This window comes from Cyclopterus lumpus, chromosome 22 (genome assembly GCF_009769545.1).
Source record: "Cyclopterus lumpus isolate fCycLum1 chromosome 22, fCycLum1.pri, whole genome shotgun sequence".
In the NCBI taxonomy this organism is placed as follows: domain Eukaryota; kingdom Metazoa; phylum Chordata; class Actinopteri; order Perciformes; family Cyclopteridae; genus Cyclopterus; species Cyclopterus lumpus.
The window spans coordinates 9,033,658-9,053,217 of NC_046987.1; the positions used below are offsets into that span (position 1 = coordinate 9,033,658).

Sequence of the window (19,560 nt, forward strand, 5' to 3'; positions counted from 1 at the left end):
AGTGAATCACCTTTTACTCATCTGCTTATTATTGTATCCAATCATGACACAACCACCTTTCAATCGTCATAATACAGTGTCATTTATTACAGGAGGCAGGACACTGGCTGCTCTTTCAATAAAGGATTTCCCGGTCATTTGGGTATCATTCAAATAAATCTGAAGATCGTGCGATATCTAATGCAAACGTTCAAACGAGTATCATTTGATAAACCACCAGAGACTCAGTTTATTTAAGATCATGATGAGTTTTTTTATGCTGAAAAAAAATCCCAAGACCAACACACATTTATGTGCCATAATGTAAATAAAAATCAATATGCTGATAGCAAATGGCAACTCAAAATAACTGTGAAAATCTTCTTATTAAAGGTTCAGTCCCCCCAACTACAAGAAAAAACCTTTTCTCACTTATCCCCGGTGGTGACTCCCCAGATACTTATGAATATACCAAGTTTTGAGATGTGTGAGATTTCTGCCTGCAATGAAGGCAACATGAGATTGGTGTCTGATGCTCACAAAGTAATAATATATATATATATATATATATATATATATATGATATATATCAGTAATATAGTAATATTTATTATTATTATATATTATTATTATTAATATTTATTTTAATAATTCAAAAGCACATTTGAACAGAAACAGTGTCTTTGTTACTCAAGCCACAAAGCACAGTGTCAACACTTCTCTGTGGACAACTGGGAAGGGTTGTTGCTTTTAAATAATGTATTATTTGGCCTACTATTTTCAATTCTATAAGCGCCACAAATAAAAACGATGTCACCTCCCTAAGGTGGCTGCAGAAATATCACACACAGACAGCTTAAAACTAGAGAAAATACAAATAAAGCAATACAATTTGTCTTAGAAAGTTAGGTGAATTAACCCTTTAACATAATTTAAAATACTGCTCAATCTAGAGTTCTGATTTGAGGTAGGCTGAAAGCGTCACTTCCACCTTTAGTCAAGTTACTCATTTGGTTTTTGCGAACTAAATTTGCAATGCATATTTCCTGCCGTGTTTCCTGAGTACAGTCAGAGGTTATGCTCTAAACTTCATTTCAGTCTATCTTTTGGATTCAGATGGAGGGATCCGCTAATCAATGGTTTTGACCATGGTGGATATATTTTAGTTATAGCATCACAAAGGTCTCCCTAGAAGGGCAAAATGAACAAGAAAAGATACTTTCTGGACCCTCCAGTGGTCAAAGACTACCTGGTCAAAGGAGAAAGATTTACCAAGTGGTCAGAGGTGAGTGAATATTTTGATACCAGCCAAAATGAAATATATGTACACATGCAAATCTGTGCAACTCTAACCGTGTGTTTTGATTTTTCATTGCGTGATGAGAGACATGGAAGTTTAATTTGAATGCCACTGTCGTAACACTGATGTTGAATTCATGAACTTTTATGGAAGACATAAGTAGTTCACATCATCATCAAACAGCTCTCTACCAGAGGTTTACACACAATATATCTCCTAAATGTGTGAACACTAACTGTCCCCATCCAGGACTCCACAAAGACTGCTCCTGTCACTATGAAGATGGACCCGAAAGGTTTTTACGTCTACTGGATCAACCAAAGCAAGGTAATCGATATCGGGATTCGGGAAGAAATCCCTTGTACTACATGTCAGAGGTGTGGGGAAAAGGTTGACTCCCATTCATTGGTTAATATAAATGAAATGGCTTTCTGTGCATCAGACACACACAACCTGACAGATTAAAGCACATGTTGAATAGAAGTGGTTATGACTCACATCCAGAGTGCGTGTGATGTGCATTCTGGTCCACGCAGCATTGCAGTCAAGTATTCTCCACACAAACACAGTAAATCCCATAGTTTTTGCACTTTGCCAAAGGATGGCTTGTATCTTAATCCACATTTGGACTGGAGCCTACATGTTGAATTGAGATGTTTCTCTGCTTCTTGTTTCTAGGAGACAACGTTTCTGGATGTTGCTACTGTCAGAGATACAAGAACAGGAAAATATGCAAAACTTCCCAAGGTGAGTACAGTATTATTATTAAATCTAGAATCCTGCTCTCTGGTGCAATACAGGTCAAAGTGGTGTGTTTGTTATGTAAGAATCTCTGCAGGAATGCAAATAGGGTGTCAAACACTTAGTTTGGCCATCAGTATAAGAGGCATATTTGCATTGCAAAAACAGCACTGAACACATGCACCTACTCCCCCACTACAGAAACACACAGACGCACACATACACAACAGTAAACACACACTGAGGCATGATCTCAGATTTCTTTTTAGCCAACATCTGACAGCTGTAGTGCTTCTTCCTCATTGGCCTCCACAGAGAGTTGCAGTATGCAGCCGTCGTCACCCGTCACAGAGGGTTCAAAGGTGAAATCTGAAAACGGTTCACCTCAGGGAGAGAGTAGAGCACTGCATCATCCCAGCTGGAGTGCTGTTGCAAGCATGTCTTCCTCTTGGGCCCCTAGAGAAGTAATTCATGTAGAGTAGTGGACAGATGAAGGTAGTAACTAATACACTAGTCTTCTTGTTGCTGTTTGTGTTGTACATGAACGTGCGAGTGTGTCTCAGTGTGTGTGTGTGTGCATATGTTTGCATGCCTTCGTCAGCACATTTGCATGTGTTGAACAGGCTCCTGGAGAACAAGAGCTGCAGACATCATTGTACTTCCTTAAGCAAACAGAGGCTGAACAGATGAATAAATAATCAGTTCAAAAATGGCAGCATGTATTTTGAGCCAATGAATTCTTATTGGTTACGAACACATATTCTCTCTTGTTTGCCTTTCACAGCACACCAAGGTTCGCAACGTGTTCAACATGGACTTCCCAGACAGCAACCATCTCGCCAAAACTCTTACGATTGTCACAGGTCCCGACACAGTGAATCTGACCTACCATAACTTCTTTGCCTCTAAGGAGAAAGTGACACAGGTAATGTGTATGCACAGACTGTGTGTGTTATTGGCACTGTGTCTGTCCTTTAGCTGTTTACAGTCCTCCTTCACGTCTTCTCTGCTTGTTCAAATACGACCATTAGCCATACAATGAGCCTTTTCTTCCCCCCAAGAAGACGGCCTCTGTCTCCCCTTTAGTCTTTATTAGACTTTATGACTCCAATTTCCGGATTTAATTACTATAATGAAATTTGTGCTTTGTTCAAATGCAACATGCCCTCCTCTCATTTCCTGAGGTACTATTATGTTAATGCCCTCTAGTGGTGACTTTGTGTCCTTTTAAAATATACTATAATGACGTTTCAAAAACAATTCATGTTGACATTGAATATAATATCCCGGTTTGTTTTGTAATTAAATGAAATCAGAACTGGGCAAATGACATCCTTGCAATCGCCTACAATGCCGCAAGAAACAATGCGTGCAGACATGTCTTCCTGGAAAAGATGTAAGTGAACACCATGTCATCTAACAGTTCAGCTTGTATTGTTGCTGAGTGAAAACGACACCATTTAATTTCTCCTTTTATGACACAGAATCATGTGGTAAAGCTAAGCAATTGTGCTCAATCATAGGTATGCCCGCATTTCTCTTCACACCAACAAGGACGGCAAGATCCTAGTGAAAAAGTAGGTCACAGTTTACGAGAGGATGGCACACAGAAATTAGTTTGTACAGCAGATTTCCACATTTCTTGCTCAATGTTTCACTGTGTGTGTATTTTCAGTATTTACAAGATGTTCCCTGCGGATAAGAAGAGGGTGGAAAGTGCCTTAGCTTCAGCACAGCTGCCTAAAGGAAAGGTTAGAAAATATAGACATTATGGTTGGTTGGTTGTCTACTCTCTAAATCCAGCTATCTTTCGTGATTCTTTTAGTGCACTTTTTTGTAACCGCTGCCCACAATGTCCTGGTGTTTGTTATGGATTTTGACAGAACCTTTAATGATAAGATACCACTGTGAACATATATTGGGTCAAATGTTTGTTGTTGTAGATAACATGTTTTTACTTTTCAGCATGACACCATAAAGCCTGACGTCTTTACTGAGTCTGCCTTCAAGGCCTTTCTGACAAACCTCTGCCCTCGGCCTGAGATCTATGAGATCTTCACTTCTTAGTGAGTCCACCTCTCTTGTGCTATCTTCTGATGTGACTGGATAATCCTCGAGTTATCATCTTGCATCTTGTAGTTTTTCCAAATACGCACCTATTGTAACTACTGTCACATATTATTATAATAATACATTTAATCTTGCATTTACATTTTTAAAGACTTGCACAGTGTTGTCATGACTTTCTGTATCATCATCATTTTGCTCTTTGTGGGAAACCCTTTCATCCGACATCTAAATACTCCTCTTATAAAGGCCTCAGCTAGTCATGAAGCCACACACTTGCTTCTTTACATATTCTAATTTGGGAGACCAATGATTCCAAGGATTCACTAGTGACCCTCCAGTTCGTGCTTAGCTACCTGGCGTGGGCTCAGGCCGTGATAGACAGGAACAGCATTTTGTGCAGCGCTCATCTGATTGCCTCACTGTGCCCTGCAGCTCCAACAAACCCACCATGACGAAGGACAATTTCACCAAGTTCCTCAACGAGAAACAGAGGGACTCTCGGCTCAATGAGGAGCTGTTTCCACGTCTGCGACAGGACCAGGTCAAGGCTCTGATGGACAAATATGAATCCTGCTCCTCCAATTCAAACAGAAGTGAGATTCAGTGATGATAAGTTTGTAATGCGGAGGCTGGATCCTTTTGTACTTTTTGTTTTTAATACTTCAACGTGTCTTATTCACTTGCAGGTCTGATTTCTCCAGAGGGTCTCTTATTCTACTTGATGGGGCCCGAGACATCAGTTGTCATGCAGGACACGCTGGCCAAGTGTCAGGACATGACCCAACCAATACCCCACTACTTTATCAAGTCCTCCCACAACACATACCTGACAGGTCACATGCACCATTTTGATTTGACCTCGGAACGTCTCTTTCCTGATAAACTCAACACCTGAGGGTCATTAAGTCATTTTTCTGTCTGTCACCCTGCAGCCGGTCAGTTCTCAGGCGTGTCCTCTCCAGAGATGTACCGTCAGTGTCTGCTGTCCGGCTGCCGCTGTCTGGAGCTGGACTGCTGGAAAGGCAAACCTCCAGATGAAGAGCCCATCATTACTCACGGCTTCACCATGACAACTGAGATTCTCTTCAAGGTAGTTAAACATATAGTTAACTTTCACGTTTGACATATTGAACATTGTTGTCACTCTTATATACATTAGCCTTCTGGATCTTGTACAATCTAAATAATAGGGCTGTACAACTACACTATTCGGAAATGAACAGAAAATGTGGTCTGAACAGATTTGTACGTTGTGAACAAACAGTGAAGCCGTACATCTCACAACTCTCTCAACTTGACTGTAGACAGGAAGCAAGCTCAAATTATGGACCATCTCAAAAGTGCCTGCCAAAAAGCCGAGAGAGCTTTTCAGATTTTCTGTCTTAAAACCAACTTTATTTTTGTCCATACCATTAACATTGAAACTGTCTTTTTTTTCCCCTTCTACACACAAACTCTTCAAACCAATTTTGGTGTCATCTCATTTTCATACACAACTTTCACTTTTTAAAGACAAAACATAAACAGGGACTATAAACAGTCACACATTTATTCAGACTCCTTTTTTAAGACGGGTTACAAATACAATTTAGGTACATGATTAGAATATTATTATATATTTTATAGACTTCTACACTTCTACTTCTACCTATTGTAGAATAATATTGAACCCAGAAAATGAAGCAGTACAGATCATACCAAACATGTCCAACCCACTTCCAGTTGTTCCTTTCTGTTTTCTATCATAAATATTGGGCCTTTTATAGTTAATGGCCAAGTCTGAGTTTCCTGTGAGCACAGCATTGTTTCAATATGACATCGTCAATTACCAAATATTGACAGAGTGTGTGTATAAATAAAATGAAAGCCTTTAAATTCACTGTCCAGGTGCACATTAAAGAGTAAAGAGTGAACAAGTGTGAAGGCTTAAACGCACACAGTAACACTGAAACAGACACACAGGCAGAGAAACCCGTCAACACTTCCATTTAAGGGCAGCCGGAGCTCCACAGTCTCAGTGTCCCGGACACAACACCTCCGTTCAGTTTACTGTCAGCCATGAGATGTGATGGGGTTGGAGCTGACTGCATTGCCTCTCTATAGAAGCAATAGCGATGCAGTTTGTCATGTTTTCTCTCTTCATGTTTTGGGAGTATTTTAATTCTCAGTCTGTTGATCTCATGCTTTTGTGCTACTTCTGTGATTTTACGATATTCGTACCCATGTTTTTTGGTGTTTGCTGTGTTATCAGCTTATTTCTGTTTTCTAAAGCTCTCTTGCCCATTGAATCTTAATCTAATTCCAACAAAAATGGACCTAAATGCCTAAAATACTAAAATGCCTGTGTTTATTTTGATGACAGGATGTGATTGAGGCCATCGCAGAGAGCGCCTTCAAGACCTCACAGTATCCCGTTATCCTCTCATTCGAGAACCACGTCGACTCGTAAGACCTGAGCTTTTACATGAGCTCTTACCATGTAATGTTATTAACGCAATGTAATAATGTTCGGATGCCATTATCCCAAATGGAATATTGATGGGACATATTGAGGGTGTAATTGAACCTTTCGTTCTGGCAGTAACAGCAAACAGTAACAGGCGTTACTCTGTTATGTTTCAGGGTGAAACAGCAGGAGAAGATGGCCAACTACTGCAAAACCATATTTGGTGATGCTCTTCTAACAGATCCGCTGGACAAATACCCCGTGAGTATACCGCTGTACCACAGCTCGCTGTCAAAATAATAGAGTTAGATAAAGTTTATGAATGAGGGGTTTGCGAAACAGGACACTTTGTTTGATACATGAAGGATTATGTATCGTATGTGTCATGAAGGCAATAAATGGAAATAAATGGATCCAGTTTCATGTTTGTCCTCTTCCTTATCTCTGCTGGACATGACCCTCATAGGCTCCAATACCCATCCATCTGATTCATAGCCAACGCCTGTTTACCTCCTCCCATCTGTGTGTGTTGTTTAAAGGGGTGTTAGTGTGTTCTTATTCCTGGGTCAAAGAGACAACACGTTGCCCTGAAATGCCTCACGACTCAACATTTCCCCCAACCCCTAAAAGAATGGCAAGTCTGCAAATTGTATTGACTGACTTAATTATTTTTTTTGTTACTTCTTTAAATGTCATTTTACGAAGTGCAAACACACAGTGTAGTCATCTCCTTAGAGACATGTATACATAAATAAACTTAGATAATGCATTTAAAAGACCACAGGAAGTGTTCCCATGTTGTAAACAGCTAACTTTCTCCCTCCATTGCGTGACCGTAGAGGGCTTTGGCCTTCTCAGTAATTACAAGAAGGACTCTCAGTAATAATGTCTGATTGTTATCTTCTAAGTTTTGTGTCTATATTCTTAATAACAAGTAAGATGGACTTAACAGCAGTTATATGTCTTAATTTCGTTTTGTATGATTTGCCAATCAATATCTTGATAGTTTGGGATAGTCCAACAATATGTGTGTGTGGTCTCCCACCAAGCCGCAGCCCCTCCAGCACAACGGTGATCTTAATGCACTTTTAAAGCCCCTTCTACACTGACAGGAAGATCACTCTGTGAGAGAAACAGTAAATCCCTTAATATGATTTGAAACAGGGTATGTTTCTTTTTCAGTGAGACTTTTTGGAGATAGTGGAGGGGAAGATATCTAAAAATGTACCCACCATATATGTAATAGAATGTAAATACATTTAAAGAAATTGTTCTTCTCTAAAGAGCCATATGAGAATACTTTAAAGCAAAACTTTTCCTTTAATATCCCAAAGACAGTAGGACATGACCTTGATGTGTACTGCAGTGCTGTAGTACTATTGTATTGTCCCTCTTTACCACAAGTTAGTTTTAGGATTCTTTCTATTTTTCTGAACCATGCAGCTGAATCCGGGCCAGCAGATCCCCAGCCCCTCTGAGCTCATGGGTAAGATCCTCATCAAGAACAAGAAAGGCAGCCATGAAAAGCCGACCCAAACTAAGAAAACCAGCACAGCAGCAACTGACCAGACCACAACCACCCCTTCACTCACCCAGGACCCAAGCTCCACTTCCCAGGATCCTGCCAACCCGGCACCCAGCACCCAGGAGAACCAAGGTGGCCTAGATGAGCCGCAAGTCAAATCAGATTACATTTGAAAAGAAGCAGTGTTTAGTTATTTTTTAGGTGTCACTGACATTGTTTTTATATGTTTAACCAGAGGGGGACGCAGCTGTGGAGGACACTGAGGAACAAGAGGAGACAGAGGAACAGGACGAGGAGAAAATGAAGACGTCAGATGAGGTAATGTGTGTGGTTACGATGGCAGTTTTATGGCTATGCATCATCTGTGGCTTACTGAAACAGCTCAAGCAGTTAACTTCCTGTCAATCCCCCACAGGGCACAGCTGGACAAGAAGTCACAGCCTATGAGGCGATGTCGTCCCTGGTCAACTACATCCAGCCCAATAAATTCATCTCTTTTGACAATGCCAGAAGTATGTCTTTGCTGCGTAAATGTAAACCAAACTCAGACCAAATGAGATGTTATAACATACTGCACAGGTAAACAAATCAAAGTCAAAGTGAGTGTTTGCAATTCTCTTCTTTCTTCACAGAGAAAAACAAGAGTTTCGTCATTTCATCTTTTGTGGAGACCAGAGGAGAGGCAATGATTTCTAAGACTGCTGTTGAGTTTGTTGAGTATCCTTTAGGAGGGCTGTAAATGCTCTAACACATGGACAACTGTAATAGATAGCGGGAATTCTATTTATTCTTTTATGGTGCAGAATTGGACAAAAATACATTTCTCTATGCTGCCACGAGAGTCTCCTGGTTCACATAAACTACAATAAACAACTTCCTCAACCATCTCTCTCAGATACAATAAGAGGCAGATGAGCAGGATTTACCCCAAAGGAACAAGAATGGACTCGTCCAACTACAGCCCACAGCCTTTTTGGAATGTAGGCTCCCAGATGGTGGCGCTCAACTACCAGACGATGGGTAGAAATGAACGCACAATACACAGATAACCACTTAAAATGTGCTGCACTAAACAAGCAGATTCACTGTTTCTCTTTAATCACCACTTGAGTCTGACATGTTTTAAATGTCATGCTCTGCTATATATATATCTCTATCTGCTATAACCTGGTTTCTGTTTTTCACCACAGCATGTCAGTGTTGCACCTCTTTGTGCTGTGCGTGCTTCTGCTGTGCTTTGCATCCCCAAATGCTCACTGCTCCTCCCTGTGCAGCACAGAGGGGCCTGAATGGGATGTTTTGTGTCTATTTTCAGATTTCCCCATGCAGCTGAACATGGCTCTTTTTGAATTCAACGGCAGAACTGGCTACATGCTCAAACATGATGTTATGCGTCGCAGTGACAAAAAGTTTGACCCTTTTTGTGACAGGATTGACACGGTTGTGGCAAGCACACTGACCATAAAGGCAGGTTCATAGCCTTGTTGTTATTATTATTCTCTCACTTTAACCATCAATGTGGTGTGTTCAGCTAATATCTGTGCAGACAACAAAACAACATTTTCATTCACTAAAGCGGCATCATTTATGGTGTTGCATTGTTGGAAGATTGATGTTTTATGTGTATCGTTGGGAGCTGTTTTGGATTTTCTAAATTGAGCACTTAATTAGCCTCAATAGCCTTAGAAAGTCTGTGTTTGTGTGTGGATGAATAGTCAGTAATAATACAAGGTTCCTGCTGAGACTGATATATGGTTCCTGGTATTCAGCATGCTCTGCATGAGTGAAAGCCTGAGCTATATTTATACCCACTGTGTCCTGAACACGGGTCCACACAACAGCATCCATACCCTCAGCTGCTTTATACATGTACGTCATTATTATATTATTATTATTATTTTCCCGCATCACTAGATCTACTCGGGCCAGTTTCTGTCTGACAAGAGCGTGAAAACGGGAGTTGAGGTGGAGGTGATTGGGCTTCCGGGAGACCCCAAAAAGAAACATCGCACCAAATGGTCCACCACACCCAACGCCATCAACCCAGTGTGGAATGAGGAGCCTTTTGTTTTTGAGAAGGTGTGTGTCAGTAATCAAACTCAGCCATTATAACGCATTGTGTTGCTGCTGCTGTTGGGGGTCTTATATATTTGTTGTTGATGCATAGATCCTGCTCCCAGAAATGGCCTCTCTAAGAATTGTAGTCCATGAGGAGAACGGTAAATTCTTGGGACACAGGATCATCCCACTTGGTGCCATCCAGTCAGGTCAGTGAAACTGAGGACAACACCCACCTCACTCCATGCTTCATCTAATCTACATCATGTACAACACCACTGAGTCTCATCCAAGGCTTTGGAATGTTTGCTAACTGGTTTTAGCTAGCTTCTGGATAAGAGGAGCAGCTGCCTTGTTTTTAATTTGTTTTATGGCCTGCAGGTTTCCATCACATCTGCCTGCGCAGTGAGAGCAACATGCCGCTCACTCTGCCTGCTCTCTTTGTGTACATCGAGGTCAAGGACTACATCCCAGCAGCCTTTGCAGGTGCTTGGATTTCTCTCTGGGTTTTTGCAAAAGAAAAAGCTTCAATTAAATCAATTAAAGCTGCAATTAAATACTTGTTGTTACAATGACAGTCAGGGAGAATACTGATTTAGTTTGGATTTGTAAAGCTCTGTAGCATTTCGGTGTCTTTGGCATTTATTTTTGGTTAAAGTCTGAATTATTGACGTATTTGATCCTACCTCAGATTTCACAGATGCCCTTTTCAATCCAACAAAGGGAACAGAGAAGACCACAAAATCCCCAAAGGAGGTAACAAAAAGCAGCCTAAGGAAACTTAATTCAGCCATCATCTACTGAAATTGACACATCAGTAATGTCCTCAGTTCTCCATTGAACCCTCAATAGCAACAATTCACTTCCTGGAAGATGACCAGCTTTCTTTAGATTGTGAAGTTCTTGTCCTTTTTGTGCCCACGCAGTCATCCTCTGACTACATTTCTCCCTATGAGAAGCCTCTTGTGGTCGAAACCCCCACAGACAAAGCTAAGGAAAGCGAGGCCCCTGCTGCAGGTAATGAAGTGAATGGGACACGGTTCAAAGTTGTTGTTTTTTACAAACACTGAGCTTCAATTTTGCTTTTGTAGTAGTTCTTTGTTGCTAAATTAAAAAGTTGTATTTGAACGCTTTCCTCTTCCAGTAGAAATTGCAGCATCTGAACCTACACCATTAGTGGACACAAAGTCTGCGCCAGAAGAAGCTAAAGAAGAGAGTGAGAACAAGTCAGACACTCAACAACCTGCAGCAGAACCTCCTCAAACTCCTGATAACACTGCTGCTGAAGATCCAGCCCCGGACCCAGGAAGCGCCACACCTGAAACCCCTCCTGAAACCTCTACTTCCCCTGAGGAGGCAGCCCCTGAGAAGGAAGCAGTTCAAGAGCCAGAGGCACCTTCTGAAACCAAAGAGGAGCCGGTGAACGACTCCAGTACAAACCCTGAGCCTGCTACAGATGATACACCAGGCACAGAAGCTGCCAGCTCTGCTGAAGAGCCTGTTGCTGTGGCCTTGCCCTGTCCAGCAAGTGCATCTCTCGAGTCTGCGGGTTCAGGTGACTCATCTCAGCCGCCGACATCCAATGAAGGTAACACCAAAGTGCTCCATGTGTTGCACTCATCACAGTTTCCATTGTATCACTGCACTGCAGGTTAAGAGTTTCCTCTTCCCTACCTATTTTGAGCAATTTAGACTTTTTTTTCCTTAAAAAATGCATATCCACTGCCGACACACGTAGGAGGATTCTAACAACAAAACATTGTGTGTTTATGCTGCAGAGCCTTCAACTGTGACTACTGAGGAACTGACACAGCACAAGAACTATCTGAAGGTCATCAAGCGTCAGGAGAGAGACATGAAAGAGGTAGAAAAGAAGTATCAGAAAAAAGGAGAGGATCTGATTCAGAAATACTCTGACACGTTCAAGGCCATCAAGAAGAAGGCCTCTGTGAAGAAAAAAGAGTGAGAAGATTATTTTTTGCCCCCAATTTGTTGTCATTTTCCGAGACAGTTTCTAGATGAAATATGGTAGGAGTAAAAAAAAAAGTTTGACAAAAGACAATTAGATAGTGTTTGTGGAGGAGGGGTGTCATGTAATAAGATTGAATCTGTCCAATTGGTTACCTTTAATCACTCACCAAAGACTAGTCAGTTTCCTCCAAAGTAGCAGTGAATTCAACAGCGTATTAATACTTACTCACTAATGAAGTTGTTGTTGTTTTGGTCAGTGTCGTTAATGAGATTTAATTTAGAAGCACGGAGAATATTCCTCAGCTAATGTGTTTTTCCAGCTGAAGCAGAATATGATCGGATGAAGAGAACAACTAAATAAGTATTGGCTGTACTGCCTTTGGTGCACAGCTAATCTTTCAGGAAAAAACGTGTAATTCAAGGCCAAATGAGCATTGCTTTAAGGGATTTCCAGTAACTACACAGTTTTACTTTAAGTTCTGCACGTGAAAGGATCAATAGACTTTATTCCCCTTGCATATGTCCTGTCATGTTGTATGATGACATGCTTCCTCCAGGGGAGGGGGAAACACCTCTGACTCCAGCGTGCAGACAGAGCGAGTGCAGGAGCAGAAGGAAAGAATGCAGGTTGAGCTGCAGGCTCTGTGGACGGAGCAGTGTGATCAGTTGAGGAAGAGGAAAGAGCAGTGTGCAACAGAGGTGAGTCAAATACAGGTTTGTGTTTAACACTCCACTCAAAGTTGCATCATTAATCATTTGATTTCCCCATTTCAAATCAAAGAAAAGACAATAGTGATAGAAAGTAAATCAGTACATTTACTCAAGTACGGTTCTTAAAACTGGTCGTTCCATCTGCTTTACTTGATTCTGCAGTTCCTCTCAGCTCTACAGAGCGTTTTAACATCCATCTGCTCAGTGTTGCGGTTTTACAGCCCACAACTTTACTGTTTCGTTTCAGTGTTAAATTAAAATCTGTACACAATATAAACACTACACACTACCTGCTCAGCAACACACAGCCACATCTAGTAGCTGGTGGTGGAGCATTTAGCAGCTAAAGATCCGGATAAACAACTTTGCCATATCAACTTTGCTAGTTCATTTCCAAATCAATATTTGTATACAAAACAGCAAAAATATAATGCATTGTTTAAGAATAAATTACCCAACAGTATAATAAAACTATTATACTGCTTGGCGAATGGTAACAGCAGATGCCAGATTACTGCATAGTTCCAGCTATGGCATTGATATTTTTGCTCAATTAAGGATGGACACACTTTTTATCATCCCCAAAAGTGTGAGTGGTCTATTAGTCATTTTGCTGCCTGATCAAAAGTAGGCTCATTATGTAGCAAAAGATGGGGCTTTCTGTGCTCAGGGGTAGCATAAGCAAAAGGTAATAAAGATTCCCCTTTATAAATAGCAAAATAATCCGTTCATATCTCCCAACAGAGTTAATAGACTCAGGACCTGCCCCTAGGGTGCTAAGGGGGCGGGGCATTTACGAGACCCACTCAACACAGATACAGGAAACTGACTGAGTGTAGACAGACAGTACTGCAGAAGTGCTGTGTGGTGAGGTTAGCATCCCACAGTGATCTCATTAAACTTATAGCCAAAGTTCATGCAAATTAACAACTGAGGGCTGAACCTTTGGATAGAGACTTTTATCACACACAGCATGGACATTGTTATTTAGAGCTAGTCAAGTCTCTTTTCTAGCTCTATCTTCACTGCGATTCTTATTATATTTGGACAGAGGCTGGCCAAACTGTTGGAGATGGCCGCAGAGAGGCACACCATTGAACTGAAGACCCTGGAGAGGTGTGAGCACACATACAACACCTTTTGGGACATGCTGTACACACTGAGAGTGCACAGGGCTTTGCTGAGTCTGTCCAATCTGTGCCTTGAGATTTTTATGTGACACTGTGTGAGTGTGTGTGAGTATGTGTGTGTATGTGTGTGTGTGTGTGTGTGTGCGTGTGTATGTGTGTCATCTGAGGTGAAACATTTTACATTTTGCAAAGACAATAACATCAAAAACTGAATAAATAACCTCAATATGTGTGTCTTCCAATGTCCCTGGCTGGCTTGTGGTGTCCTGGATGTGTAAGTGTTATCCCAAGTCCCCAGCTGGCAGATGGTTATCTCAGGACAAGCATTATCCATCAGGTGTTTAAACAGCAGTAGGGAAGCGAAGGCAGCCGCGGTAATCTACCTGTCCACACGGACACTATAGCATCATATTTAAGCCTCCTGTCACTGTCAAGAAACGGTCACCTCAGAGACACACAGCCAACAGTTCGAAGGGAAAAGGTTGTTCATTGGGACATTTTTCATTTCTAGAATATTCTAGAATATATAACTTTTTGTCTTTGTCTTGGTTTGCAGTGAAACCAAAGATAATAAGAAGAAGTCATCCTCAGAGAAAGCAAAGTGAGTTCACAGCATGACCTTTCCTTCTGTCCTTTTGTTTCCATTCATTGCTGTTTCTCTCACTGTGTACCAGCTTCTTGTCCAAAATGAACATAAATATAAGACGATAAATGTGCTTACCCCTCTGCCACATGCCATTACATTAGTTCTAGCTGGATTTGATTCATTTTTAACACTATGTACAATATATTTTTGTAATTGAAAATTATAATTTTCCTCTTTTAGGCTGAAAAAGACAATGAGCACAGAGCTGTTGGATGAGCCTAGTCAGTCTGATGGTGCAGTAAGTAGTCTTTTTAATTCATTGAAAGTTGCGGGCGTTTTGAGCATTTATATACAATAAAAAAAGATGGTCCGAGAGTTTGCTGAGAAGATTGAAACCTAGCTCAATGGCTGTGCGAAAATGATAAAGCTTTTGCTAGCAGCTGGTTCGCTTAGCTTAGCATAAAGACTGGAAACTGTGGGAAACACCTAGCCTGGATCTGTCCAAAGGTTATCTCGAATAAGCATGAATCTCAAAATGTGAAAATATTATTTTCAAGAATAGTTGAGGCTGAGGCTACATGCTCACATGCATCACTGCACATGTACCTTAAACAGTATCAATGCCACAGCTCACACTTAATATTCACTGGCTTGTTCAACACATATCCAACTGTGTGACTATGGATAAAAAAAAAGAGAGCAAGCATCTAAAGAATTGACCCCAATGTGGAAGAAATGGTCATGTTACTGCACTTTCCTCACATACACCCCTGTGTTTGCCTACAGACCTGCAAACAATGTTGAACCCATTCATACAAACCACACACACACACCATTTTTATCCACAGAGGAGAGTGCAGAGAGCCCGGACCCTAGGCCAGGCTTGTCTATTACTTGGAGGCTGTTTACAGGGAGCAGACTAATCCATGTGTGGTCAATGACTCACTGGGCTCCGCTCTTGTTCTTCTGTTGGCTCATCAAGAGTCAGACCTGTTGTATCTGGGCTAAATACACAGCCATTTCACTCTGCTCCTCTCCGATCGACTTCATTTGGAAAGTAGCAAACCCCACTCACACCTCTACACTTTCAGGTCCCATTGCAGCTCATTTTGATTTACTTAATCAGCTTTTGCCGATTTATTACGGCAACTATTTATAACACAATCACTTGCTTAATCAGCAAAGTCTCAGTATTGAATAAGGACTGTGTAACCGAGCAGGACAAGTCTAACCTGTTGTGACTTAACTGTATTGATTGTCTTGCTCAGGTTGCATCCCGTGGGTGCATTCCTCTCTAGATATACACACACACAGGGAAAAACATGTGCAGAACTGCTTATAGACATGCAAACCGCCTTTGTCTCTCACTCACTTGATTCAGCATCCACACACACACACACACACACACGCACACACACATAGACTCAAACCACAGATCGATCAAGTTTTACAGTGGCCACATGTTGTGCTGTGCTCTGTTGCATTGTGACAGTCTTCAGATTACAGCTCACAGGAAGAGGCTCTGATGAAGAAACAGGCTGCTACGCTGGAGGAGATCAAGACACTGACTAATCAGGTACACACACTGACACCAGGGTACACGGACTCACCAAGGAGGTGGTTGCACTGACTTGTAATACTTAAAAAAAAATTTAAAAAAGGAATTCAGGCGCTAAACTGGGACCTAAAAGTCAGTTTTTTCAGGTTCCCTTTATTCCTGTTTGTGATTTCAACGCATCTGAAGATCTGTGAATGCGAGGAAAAATATACCGATGACATTCTTACCAGTCAGCAAAATGTTCAGCACTGCAAACCCGGATGATTGGGAACCATCATATTATTCTACCTCCTGAGCAAGGACTTTTTTGCTGCATGGAACCATCGCACAGTAACAAGGTTTCGTCCGATCAAGTCTATTGTCCAATTTGGACAATCGCGGGGGGGGGGAGTCAACGTTGTATCAGGTCGTAAAGGGAACCCAGGACAGCGCAAACATGTGCATCAGGGAACTGAAGTCTAAAGTCTAAAGCAAAACTGCCAGCAAGTCAGACTAACAGACAGCAACAGCTGACCATCTTTTAACTAGCTAGATAGCTACTTACATTAACCCCAAATCTCTTCATCGGCTTGCGTGCAGGAAACTGAAATAATGGTAATAATTAGGGTTGTCTGAAATCATGATTACATTTTTCCTTGCATGAATATGGGAAATATAATATTTAATTAGGATTACAGGTAAGGAAAATAAATACATTTTTCGACTTCCTCGACCTGAGGTGGTCAGAGCCCTGGGTGTGTCCCCACAAGGTGATTAATATGTGATCAATACAAGCAAAGTTCAAACTTTGCCAGCAACAAATCAGCGCTTTTTCGAATTCATTGCCAACCGTGGCCATCTGTGCACCCAGTGATCGTACGTAATGTTTCAGGGTGACACATACAGTTTAGGCAATTGAGATTGTACAGACCAAGCTCCCACCGCTGCAAATGATGTCAGAGCAATTTTATGACAATGCGTTGCTTTGAATTTGTCAAATCTTGGCAGTTATTTTTGAGAAATGAGGTGTTGGAAAGATTAAACATTGACGCGTGAATGCCAGATGGATGGTGTGTTTTCATGTCTTAACAATAGTATTAGCTTACATATACAGTTGTCACAACAGTCACTAGACGGTAGTGCTTTTATTTTTGTTGTCTTGTCACTTCCTGTTTTACTTTGAAATCATCCTCCTGTGTCATGTCTGCTGTCTTTACTTCCTCATATGTGATTACCTCTCCCTGCCCTGATGTGTTTCACCTGTGTCTCGTTAACTCCCCTCCCAGTGTGTATATATACTCTGTGCTTCACTGGTCTCGTTGCCAGTTCGTTTTTCTTCACCTGTGAGTCAACTTACCAGCGTTTTTCCTGCCTGATATCCTGTTCTGATTCCGACGTCCCTTCGTTTCCGAGTAAGCCCGATCCCTGCCGGCGTGACAGGACGAACTGGCAAAACCGTCCTGTCACGCCGGAGCACTAATGAAAGAACCCAAATGCACGACCCGAGGCAGAGAGTAAAGTTCACAAGGATTCCTTTATTGATAAAGGTAATCTTGCAACAGGATAGAGACTCTGGAGAAGGACCGCCGAAGGTTCTCCCGATGTAACTGGGGAGGGACTGAGGCCGGTCGGCAAGGCTCTGACCCGCTGTGGTGAGAGCAGCTGTCTCACTCAGGGGAGAGTAGAATCGTCAACGTAAACAGTCCAGGGTCATTCACAGGAAGGCAGTCAAACTCGGCAGAGGTACAGGCAGGGATCGGGCTTACTCGGAAACGAAGGGACGTCGGAATCAGAACAGGATATCAGGCAGGAAAAACGCTGGTAAGTTGACTCACAGGTGAAGAAAAACGAACTGGCAACGAGACCAGTGAAGCACAGAGTATATATACACACTGGGAGGGGAGTTAACGAGACACAGGTGAAACACATCAGGGCAGGGAGAGGTAATCACATATGAGGAAGTAAAGACAGCAGACATGACACAGGAGGATGATTTCAAAGTAAAACAGGAAGTGACAAGACAACAAAAATAAAAGCACTACCGTCTAGTGACGGTTGTGACAACAGTTTTCGATATTGAGAGAAGCAGTGGGAGGAATTTCAGAGATTAAGGGACAAATGATGATAATGTCTTTCAACATGCAAGCTAATTGCTGTATGTAACATCATTGATTGAGTATTGAGACACGTTCCTTGTTACAGGCACTGTGCCATCAAATATCCTGAAAATAACTCACCATCACTCTTGTTCAAAATCAGTCCACTGGGTTCATGCCAGTTCTTTAGCTTGAGGTTAGCAGTGATCATTATTTTGACTGGTGCCAACACAAATAATCCATTCTCTAAAGATTACGATGAGAATCTGGCAGAGAAAAGAATCCATGAAAATGTCAATGTGTCCTTTGGACAAGCCTGTAACCTCTAACTAAGCTTTGTCCCCTTTGTCTGCAGCTCAATCAGGAGGCCCTGACGGACCACAATCAGAAACGGAGGTCTCTGCCAGCAGAGGTGAAGGAGGCCGTCAACGTCTGTGTGGGGGCTCACTTTCCCGAATTGGTCGACCAGGCTGTAGACACGAAGGTGGAGGGAGCGGACTTCTATGGAGACGTCTTCCTGGGTTAGATGTGCCTTTTGATCCATGACCCTCTAGTGTAACTCTCTCCTAACTTTTTAGAAACGTATTTTTGTTAACACTCTTACCGGTTACATAACCTATAGTCTGAGCATAACTGTGGAATAGTAGAAGATTCAATTATCTCTGTGTGAAATGTTTTACTTTAGAGGTGCTGGTCATAGAGAGAGCTATTTGGGGAGTTATTAAGCCATAATTAGGTTTTTGTGGAAGTCCCATAGACCACAAGTTTGATCAATTGCAAATTATTTTCTTTTAACTCTTTATTTCTGTTGCTTTTCACCCATAAAAATACGGCAACAAATATCTTACGGATGAAAGGCCACCACTGAAAGCTTTTGTTTGGTACCCACATCGTCCATCCTGTTCTCTTAATGAGATCAAAAGTAGGAATAAATGTAGCGGCAAAGATGGGTTATCAGTTATCCATCTGTCACACTTCAGCATATGGTGGGTAAAACTCCATGAAGCCACAGCAAAACATTCACCCCAAGATTTAGGTGTGTTGCAGTTGAAAAGAAAGAAAAAAAAAAAAGAAAAACTACATTTACTCTTTAACTGGAACAAAGGTCTGATGACGATGACAATACACAACAGGCAGCACCAGTTCATACATTTTCCCTCTGCATCATTTGTTCTTATGATAAATAGTTCCTAATAAACTTTTCTTTTGACTGTACTTATGTATGTATTACCTTTGTTTTTTTTTTGTTTTACTGAACATGTTTACATTCCAGTCTTTTGTCTGGTTTTGATCGTATTAGTCACGTTTACATGAAACTTACAATCTGGTCATTGATGCACCGTGTACATGACAGTATCCAGGTTAAGTAAACTTGCAGTATACTTTTGTAGTCAATTCTCATATTTGTTT

The 19,560-nt window shown here is 41.4% G+C and overlaps 1 protein-coding gene across 1 annotated transcript; it reads left to right on the forward strand.

Moving 5' to 3' along the window:
- The first annotated feature begins 1,044 nt into the window (after window positions 1-1,044).
- On the forward strand, window positions 1,045-19,345 carry plcb2 (phospholipase C, beta 2). The gene is made up of 32 exons (XM_034525622.1): window positions 1,045-1,264; window positions 1,529-1,606; window positions 1,958-2,026; window positions 2,805-2,945; window positions 3,337-3,416; window positions 3,544-3,597; window positions 3,696-3,771; window positions 3,986-4,086; window positions 4,523-4,683; window positions 4,777-4,923; window positions 5,023-5,180; window positions 6,453-6,535; window positions 6,713-6,797; window positions 7,980-8,193; window positions 8,297-8,379; window positions 8,477-8,573; window positions 8,694-8,778; window positions 8,957-9,081; window positions 9,377-9,528; window positions 9,976-10,140; window positions 10,229-10,328; window positions 10,501-10,605; window positions 10,811-10,875; window positions 11,046-11,136; window positions 11,264-11,707; window positions 11,898-12,081; window positions 12,648-12,789; window positions 13,853-13,917; window positions 14,488-14,532; window positions 14,758-14,815; window positions 16,010-16,093; window positions 18,506-19,345. The coding sequence occupies exons 1-32, from the start codon at window positions 1,181-1,183 to the stop codon at window positions 18,674-18,676; spliced, it is 3,792 nt and encodes a 1,263-aa protein (XP_034381513.1). The 5' UTR covers window positions 1,045-1,180; the 3' UTR covers window positions 18,677-19,345.
- The last annotated feature ends 215 nt before the right edge of the window (window positions 19,346-19,560 follow it).